Here is a 9,895-nt window from a genome sequence, read left to right as displayed (position 1 = left end):
GAATTCTTGAGAACTATTTGTTGTACCGTCTTGTCTTGTCCTGTCCTGTCCTGTCCTGTCCTGTCCTGTCCTGTCCTGTCCTGTCCTGTCCTGTCTGTCTGTCTGTCTGTCTGTCTGTCTGTCTGTCTGTCTGTCTGTTCTGTCCTGTCCTGTCCTGTCCTGTCCTGTCTGTCTGTCTGTCTGTCTGTCTGTCTGTCTTTCTTTCTTTCTTTCTTTCTTTCTTTCTTTCTTTCTTTCTTTCTTTCTTTCTCGGAACCGGGGATTGCACTCAGGCCCTTGCACTTGCCAGGCAAGCGCTTATTCTACTGAGCCATCTCCCCGGTCCCCGTTGTACCCACTTTGAAGCACTGGTTTTTCATCTAGGCATGATTTAGCAACAATAATAGTTCACTCCTAGTCCCAGTCCTGTTATGCTGGGTTTTGCTCTGTGTCATGCCTTTTGTGTGCATTTGTATTGTCTTCATGGTATGTGTGCTGTTTGCTGCTTTGTATGCACTTCATATGTGTCTGCTTTTATGCAGTTGTATTTTGTAGAGATTGTATAGTAGCCCATCCAACATTTGGAATAAGGATTTTTTTTTTTTTTGCTCCGAATGCCCTCAGGGGTGGTTTGGCAGGCTGGAGGGTTGTGGGGATCGAACTACAGCAACCTGAGGCTGACAGCTTTGCCGAAGCAGCCACTTAAAGAACTGAGCTAAGGCCAGGCCCCCTTAAGCCAACATTTGACTTCTTAATTTTTAATTCTACTTTCCAGTTCTAGAGTTCCACTTTTTTTTTTTTTTACTGGATCTTGGTGTTTAGGTCAAGCTCTCTATCTTGTACATATTAAAAGTAATATTTTTCCCACTTGTTTTAGATTTGGCCCATTCTTGTCAGTCTTAATAATTTTTATTAATTGCCACCATATGAAAAGTTGAAATATAAATGTTTTCCCATAGGAAGTACTTAGGTATGTTTGGTTTAGCTTTATTTTGGCAGACAACAGTTTACATAGATGTCTTGATGCATTTGAGAATGCTATGTGATTTATGTGGTAGCTGTTAGGGGAAGTTTTCTTCTGATAGCTTGTATTTTTTCAGTGGGTAAGGGATAAGGATAATGAATTAAGAGTTTGGATAAGGAAACAGGTATTTGTTTATTTGTGTATTTCTGGAACCGAGGATTGAACTCAGGCCCTTGCATTTGCCAGGGAAGCACTTATTCCACTGAGCCATCTCCCCAGCCAGGAAAGAGGTATTTGGTAGTTGAAGGGTGGACTGAATGAACTCAGAGGTAATTATGGTTGCTAGGCAGCTCTAAAAGCCCACCTGAAGTGGGCTGGGGTTGTTTTTTCATTGGCTGCATTCTGCTCCCAGGATAGCAGTGGAATAGGCAGCAAGTTGGATTTATTTGGCCTACTAAATACAATAACATGAGAATAAGAACAGTTGAGGGAGTGCTTGTAAAGGAATGATAATGGTAACTTAATATGGAGTTTGGGTTCAGAAAAGAGAGACAGGAAAAAATACGGTATATCATTTGAAGACAAATAGATTATGAAAGTCTGGATAATAGAATGAGTGAGAAAGAAGGATGATGCTTGGGCTTCAGGTTATAAAGGCGTTATAGTTACTACAATGAAGTAGTTTTGGTGGTTGACTGTGAAAGTGCATGTCTGAATTGAAATAGAGGGTAAGATATTTAAAGAAGAGATCGAGAAACAAAAATTTGTCATGTCAGAACATTAAAATCAGTACAAAATCTGTTGAAAATAATATTAGGGTATTTATAAGCCAAGAATTAAAAATCTGTAAGAAATGAGGATTGACCCTGCTGTCTGTGATTGGTTGTGTCAGAAGACACTGGGGATCTGATGTAAGATTCAAAATTGTAATTTTTAGTGAAAAGAGGAAAAAAGTGGTTTAGAATTAGGCACAAGAAGAGGATATTGATTTATATCTAGCTCCATTGATAGGAGGAATATATAAGGGAAAATATCTACCACTTCAGAGTGGTGGGAGAAGCAGCGTCCTCAGAAAATACTGGGAAAACACACTGACAGGTGAGGTATTTTCCCTATGTCACACTGTGAGTCCCAGAGTTGGTGGGTGAGTGTAAAGACAAGAGGAGGTTAGGAGGGAGAGTAGTGAGAAAGGGTGTATCTAGAGCCAAGTGCACATTTGAAACTTGGAGATGACCTGAGACTCCTGGGGTTCTACAGTGTCCAATGAAACCTGGGGATAAAAGACATTTCAAGAGTATGTTTCTTCTGAGTGGCTGGTGTTCTTTGTCTTAGAAATGAGTATGATTTTCACAGGAAGATTACTGTGTCACTAAGTTTCCTTTCATTGGTTTTATAAAATTACAACGAAGGGAATTTTGAGAAATGATTTCTTAGTGAAAATGTATAGTTTTCCTGTATTTTCATCACTGTGCCTGAGTAAGGCTTAAAAGGCTTAATGAGGATAAACTTGAATAAAGGTAAAATTTAGGATTTCAGTGTTCAATGTCACATTTTAGTGTTAACTTCTAGCAAGTGAGTACTAAAAGGGAAGTCTGAAAAACTAGAGTTTTAGATAAAAGATTATACAGTCTTAGACAAAAGTTTTGCTTACTGGTTTTATGATTTGGGGAAAAATACTTATAGAGAACTTTAAAGTGATTTTAAATTTGAATTAATTAAATGAGGCTACTAGAGATTCTTTTAGCTTGTGAATTTTAAATTATATGTAAATATTCATCAAAGCCTTATCTGTAATACTCTGGTTCCCATAAGTAAGCATCTTTTAAGCATCTTACGTCTTTCCTGGTTCTTCTGGTAAGTGACATGTTTGAGAGAATGTATTTTCTTTGTTTTTGTTTTTGTTTTTGTTTCTGTTTCTGTTTTTGTTGCAGAACCAGGGATTGAGAGTGTATTTTCTAACCTAAAGTGAAATATTTCAAAAGTAGATTGTACCACAGTAGCACCAATTATCAAATGTACCCTAAATATTGATAACTTGTCCTTCCCCTTTTTTCTCTGAATTCTTGAGAACTATTTGTTGTACCGTCTTGTCTTGTCCTGTCCTGTCCTGTCCTGTCCTGTCCTGTCCTGTCCTGTCCTGTCCTGTCCTGTCTGTCTGTCTGTCTGTCTGTCTGTCTGTCTGTCTGTCTGTCTGTTCTGTCCTGTCCTGTCCTGTCCTGTCCTGTCTGTCTGTCTGTCTGTCTGTCTGTCTGTCTTTCTTTCTTTCTTTCTTTCTTTCTTTCTTTCTTTCTTTCTTTCTTTCTTTCTCGGAACCGGGGATTGCACTCAGGCCCTTGCACTTGCCAGGCAAGCGCTTATTCTACTGAGCCATCTCCCCGGTCCCCGTTGTACCCACTTTGAAGCACTGGTTTTTCATCTAGGCATGATTTAGCAACAATAATAGTTCACTCCTAGTCCCAGTCCTGTTATGCTGGGTTTTGCTCTGTGTCATGCCTTTTGTGTGCATTTGTATTGTCTTCATGGTATGTGTGCTGTTTGCTGCTTTGTATGCACTTCATATGTGTCTGCTTTTATGCAGTTGTATTTTGTAGAGATTGTATAGTAGCCCATGATATTGATTATACTCTATCTATTAAATCACTCTAATAGTACTGTATGTTTAGGTTGTTTTTAGTACTAGATGATTAGGTTAATGTTTTGATTAACTTATATACATATTCTTATGTTGGATTTTAAAAATAATTTTTGTTACTGTAATTATAATAGGAAAATTAGAAAACAGGTAAAAAATAAACTCATCTAAAAGTCTCTTGTGCAGAGATACTAATGATTTCTGTATGAGAAACTCCTTGAGATAAAATTACGGGGTTAAGGGATCTTTATGGCTTTTACTCTGTAATATCAACTGGAGAAAAAGGATGTCAATTTTGATTTTGATTTTGATTATCACTAAATAGTGAATATGCCTGATTTTTATCACAGCTCTATAATATGGACTAAAGTGTGACAATTTTAAGTATTTTAAATGTTCTTATTGTATTTTTTGTGTACTGTGATGTAGCTCCCCCTTGCCTATGTTCTGTTTACCTGTTAGTGTTTATCTGTGACAGCCACCCCCAGCCCCCATGGCAACTTGGTCTGTGTAAAACTTTAGGCAACGTACAGAATTTTCCAAATTTCCAAGCATTGTTTCTTAGTTTTTAGTGACTGAGTATTTTCAGAATATCTACATACATGTAAAAATGTGCGTTTGTTTATTTATTTATTTATTTATTTATTTATTTAAACAGTTCAGAAACTATTGCCAGATGTTGGTATATCCTGCTTTCTGGATCTGTACTTGTGAAAGACTCCATGGTCTTACCTCCTTGCAGGTAGGTGTAGGGTGTATGTTAACTTCGTAGGGCGTACGGCAAGCAAAGTTAACATTATAATTATTAATTTTGTCTCATATTAAACAATGTAAAATGTGTATTTTCTCTCTGTAGCTGATATGTGCTTTAAATGTCCTTGCTTCATAAAAAATATTTAACAAGAATCAACTCATATTTCATATTTAATCACTTAGCCATTTGATTTTGGATGTTTTAATTTTGTAGTAAAGTAAGAATAAAATCTTAGGAAGCTCTGTTACTCACAGCTCTCAGTAGACATCTATATGAGGTCACACTGTAGAACCAGACAGTATGGCTTCATATTTCTACTTTTTTACTTCTTAGAAAAGTTAATTTTTGTGTACTTTAGTTGGTTTGCTTATAAAATAATAGTTGACTTTTTATAAATAAAATATATATTGGTTCTTGGTTATTTAAGTCTTTTGGCTGTTTTTTCTGTAGTGTAGGACTCATTAGTGAACTTGACACAGACAGTAAACTTAGTTGATCTTATCAGCAGTTATATTTTAGGATTGGATTTTTTTTTCCAAGCCGTGACCGTTTAATTTAGATCACAAAACTTAAGATGTACACCTAACATATAACCTTCTTATATCATTTAACAGCAAATGAAGTTTCTCTTAAGGGCATCAGTGCAACTAATTGGAATTATCTGAATAAACTTCCGATGCCATTCTTAAAGTATTATAAATAGATTATATCTACTTAAACATTACTCTTTTTTTGTAGGACTAATGATAAACGATGAGGTAGAATAGACTACAGCAGATTTCCTAGTCCTGGACCTGTAAATTAAGTTTACACTGACTTTAAATACTGGTGGCTTTTTAAGAATGAGAGATCTGTGTTGCTGAGTGCCCACTCTTCAATGCAAAGACTTAGGTTTACTTTTTCAAATGGTTCAATCTCACTAACATATAAGACTTTAACAGGCCCCTAATAAAAGACCAATTTGTAAAACTGGGCCATTTTAATGTTTTCACAATTTAATAAATAGTTTTCTTGATGAATGTAGTCATGAGAGTTGTTCAACAGTTTTAAGTTATGGTTTTCCTGCTTGGTCTGTAGTTTTCAATAATTATAAGAAGTTACATCTGTCAAACTAGTAAGACTGCATTGATGCATCCATCATTTTCAGGATTGTTGGTTACCTGGGCATATTTACCGCAGATAACCTTGCCTCCTTGTGTCACAAGGCCCAACTCACGTTCACTGTTCCTTTGGTAATAACACCCAAAGTTGTATACAGTGGCAATGAAGAATTTTTCACACCAAATATTGGCAGGCAAAAGGTGGCCTTTGGTTCAGGATGTGTTACATGGGACTTCTTAAAACGTAAGCCCATTGGCCTAATGAATCTTTCATATTTAGATGGTTTTCTTGTAAAACCATCAACAAAGCATCCTCTTTCTTGCCTCCTTTTTTCTCTGTCCAGTTCAGCTAACTTTTAATCCTTATGTTTCTCCTTGGGCACAAACTTTGGGCAGAGGAACTTCACATTTTCCTGCCTTTTCTTTTCATTTTTATTTTGTCATATTGGAAAGTACTTTTGCATGAGACTGTCCCTCTCTGTCCAGAAGGTAGGCAGGACTGCTCCTTATGGAGTGTTTTCGTCATTCTTTTGTTTGGTGTTTCTCTTTTTATGCATCTTGATAGTCTTCTTCATTTGTATTTTCTCCGTGTGACGCTGTATGTGGTAGAGCTTAACCTTCAGACCAATCTTTTTTTTTTGCCTTCTTCAAACTTTCATGAGCCTCTCACCTTTCCTTTTTTTCTGATGGTAATCCATGGGGTACCCATAGTGTTTCTGGTGTAATTCACTATATTCATTCTGTGGCATAATGACAGCTGCAGAGCCGCAGCAGGCAGCCTGAGGTGTGCAAAGAAAAGTCCTAACTTTGAGGTCTCCCACATGCATGAGCTGCCTCCACACAGCCAGAAACAGGAAACAGGATTAATTTTTTTAACTGTATTTTTTTCTGTTCTTGTAAATGGTCAAGAATTTGTTGTAAAAACTTTTTTCTAAGCCAGGTGTGACACTGTGTGCCTATTAGCACTTGAGAGGCTGAGGTAGGAGGATCACAGCAGGTTGGAGGCCAGCATGGACTGCATAGTAAGCTGAAGGCCAGCCTGAACTACATAGTGAGACCCTGTCTCAAAAAACAAAAACAGGACTGACCAGATAGCTCAGCAGACTAAAGTGCCTTCTTAGGCAGAGTGCAGTGGCTGGGCCTCAATCCCCAGCAAATCTCAGCCTGTTGTGCCAGCCCCAGCCCTGGGGTGTACTGAGACAGCAGTTGAGACTGGGTATGGTGGCACGTGCCTGTAATCACAGCACTTGGGAAGCTGAAACAGGAGGTTCACTGCGAGTCTGAACTACATAATGAGACCCTGTACTAAATACCAAAAAAAAAAAAGACATTTTGTAGCTATTAAGGAGCAACAATAATTCATCATTTTTTTGTGATAAAGAAAATGAAGGGGCCGGGGAGATGGCTCAGTGGAATAAGCGCTTCCCTGGCAAGTGCAAGGGCCTGAGTTCAATCCCTGGTTCCGCAAAAAAAAAAAAAAAAAAAAAAAAATGAAATTGAACTTTTAAAATAATAGGAATGTAAATTTTGAAAAGGCACAGTCATAGTTTGCATTAATGTAACTGTCAGGAACTTTCACAGCAAACATGATTATACAAGTTTGCTTAATTTTTATATCGAAGAATAATTCCAGCTATAGAATTTGTATTTTTTGCATGAAAGATACTTGCTATAGGTTATTGAAATATGATTGTTAGGGTTAATGAGTTAATACAAGTTAATTAGAAAAATGCTTGATGCATAAGCATTACTTAATTTTTTACTTCCTGTAATATGACTATTGCAACATAATAATGGAGGGATTTGAATGTTATGATGCCAATACAATATCAGCAGTACTTAGTAGAAAAGAAGTCATAGTAGAGCCCTTAACCTTCCCCTGAACATCCCTGTACTGTCACAGCCTCCAAAACACCCCAAGAGTCATTTGATGTTTTGTACAAATAAGCACATACAAACAAGACAGGAGAAGAATGGCATTAAAGCAGATTTCCAGCAACAAGTGCTTTGGGCAGAAAGTTTTTGAATGTGAGAGTGTGGAACTAAAATGTAAAATGAAATTTACTATATACTTAACCACCAAAGGCAGAACCAGGAGGTGCCCTGCCCTGTATTGGTCCTCTGGTTTAACTTGTGTAGAATCAAATTTTATATCAAAATCTTGTTGTCATCAAGTTACCTTAGAACGTGGCCTTGTTGTCATCGCTCCAGAGGCCAGCCCTTGTGAATGCAGTATTAAGAGGATGATAACGAGAACCTTGGCACTGGAGCAGGGTTTGGTGTGAATGCTACTGAAGGTCCTTAGAAAACTAATTACAGAATATACTCTTATGTAACAGAAGAGCTTCCCCAACTCATAAATGCCAATTTTCCAGGGGACCCCCTCAAAGGATGTCTTTTGGCCACTCCATGGGATGCCATGGAGCCCTTGACTTGTGCTTTGAAAAACCCTGGAAAATACAAACTTTTGTCAGCATCTGCTCCCGTTTGTAACCCAGTGCTCTGTCCTTGGGGCAAAAAAGCCTTTACTGGATATTTGGGAACAGATCAAAATAAATGGAAGACTTATAGTGCGACCCACCTTGTAAAGTCTTATCCAAATCCTCAGCTGGATATACTGATTGACCAAGGAAAAAATGACCATTTCCTTTCAGATGGACAGTGACTCCCAGATAACTTCATTATTGCCTGTACAAAAGAGAAAATCACAAAAAGGATATGAGCTTTAGTTACTGCTTCATTGCCACCTTATGGCTGATCACATCAGACATCATGCAAAGTATCTGCATGCATGAAAAACTTCAGATGAAAGAATCTCTTCAGATTATAAAAGTTAAAAAAAATGCTGAGGAAAAAAATCATACAGGATTTCATAATGTTAAAAGACTTCTACAGTTGACTAACCTTCTGAATGAATACATAAAACCTGCTTCTAACTTTAAAAGTTATCCCCTTTTTCCAGACTTTTATGATCTGAAGTTATGGACTGTTCACTTGATTTCTAGGAGGCATTTAATTAGTGGTTGCCTGCTATAAGTATACATATCACAAATATCACTACAATTTAAATATCAGTAATCAAGTATGTACACATTTTTTTTCTTAGGGAAGGGTCTACAGGGTGTTCAGGGTCTCACTGCTAGATTGGACTTGTGATGTGCCTGTTCACAGCCTCCCAAGAGCTGGGATTACAGGCATGTGCCACCATACCCAGTCTCAACTGCCGCCTCAGCACGCCCCGGGGTGGGGCCGGCACAGTAGGCCCAGGGATTGAACCCTGGCCCCTGTGCCTACTTGCAGGTGCTTTAAACTGCTGAGCTATTTAGCTAACCCTGTATACATGCATCTTGCATCCTCTAAAAAGAAAGATGATAATTCATCAACTTTGTTTGCCTGTTTTATGAATAGTTTTTTTTAAACAAGGAAAAAAGTAACAATATAGCCAACATCTCTACTGGGATAATTTATTATAAAAAATTATTAACTGTTGAAGGGGTTAGGTACTAAGAATGATAAAGAATATCCCCCCCCCAAAAAAAAAATAAAGAATATCCCTCAGCTGAGGGGGTGTTCTCAAGAATCGTGCAAACTGAAAAGGAAGATTCGCTGTTCTATGGCCAGCATTCATTTAAGCTCAGCAGATAGCAGAGTAGTCTATGGGGTTCCCTTGCCCATAGCTGGTCCATAGTAATCTGATCAGGATTGGTAGGAATGGATCTGCTTATGAGTTCTGGCAAACAGGAGAGCCATCCCTCCCTCAACCCTTGCCTCGAGATGCAGGTAGACCCCAAAGCTAGAAAAAAACCACCCAGCTGCAAGGAAGTCCTCTAGCACCCTCTACTGACAAAGCTTTAGCGTGTCTACCTGGCAGAGGTGAACATTTAGAGTGAAGTTGAGAGCCAATCCATTTGGAGTTGATGAGAAGGAGATAGATGGCATAGTTCACCTCCTAGGTTACTCAGTTTCCATGTGAATGCATGCAAACCTTTATGGCTGGTCACATTTGGAATTCCTTTCCACAAACAAAACAATTCTTTCTATCTAGGAAGGTACAGCTTTCCTTCATAAAAGTGAAGCTGTTGTTATCTATTACCCCAAACAAATGCACAGCATCAGCCGTCATTGCTATGTTAATTATATATTCCATCATCATTTTTTTGAGTATTCTAACTATCAAAAAGTTACTTCAACAACATGTATATAAGCAAGATGAGAAAGAAGAAAATGGTTAACATACATAAATATGACCAGTACAATGAGAAAATATAAAAAGTACCACTGCCCTTATTTCTGTAGTTGGCCTTAGTGCTCAGGCTGTTAACTTCTGGGTGTTCTTTCCTTACTCATTCAATATTTCTGCTCTTCACTGAAACACCATCTTCTCTGTTATCTTTACAGGATAATGGACACAAAACCTTCGTTTCTGAAGGATTGTCAATTATCTCCTTTGCTCCCTAGCCCTTTCG

The 9,895-nt window shown here is 37.9% G+C and overlaps 1 protein-coding gene and 1 pseudogene across 9 annotated transcripts in view; both read left to right on the top strand.

The window, feature by feature from the left end:
• The window catches only part of Rapgef6 (Rap guanine nucleotide exchange factor 6), a 223,318-nt gene that overhangs the window by 33,127 nt on the left and 180,296 nt on the right, over positions 1-9,895 (top strand). For 8 of the 9 annotated variants that reach the window (XM_004629326.2, XM_023713121.1, XM_004629328.2 and 5 more), the window contains one exon: positions 4,234-4,317. The exons of the other annotated variant lie outside the window; for it this stretch is intronic. In XM_004629326.2, the coding sequence (XP_004629383.1) occupies positions 4,234-4,317 (84 nt within the window). The remainder of the gene's footprint in view (positions 1-4,233; positions 4,318-9,895) is intronic. 9 annotated transcript variants of the gene reach the window in all.
• Positions 7,403-8,224, top strand: LOC101578870 (annotated as a pseudogene).

The sequence above is a fragment of the Octodon degus genome, unplaced genomic scaffold (genome assembly GCF_000260255.1).
Source record: "Octodon degus isolate 3935 unplaced genomic scaffold, OctDeg1.0 scaffold00029, whole genome shotgun sequence".
NCBI classification, from domain to species: Eukaryota; Metazoa; Chordata; class Mammalia; order Rodentia; family Octodontidae; genus Octodon; species Octodon degus.
Note: the sequence above shows the minus strand (reverse complement) of the source record. Positions and strands in the feature narration are given on the sequence as shown.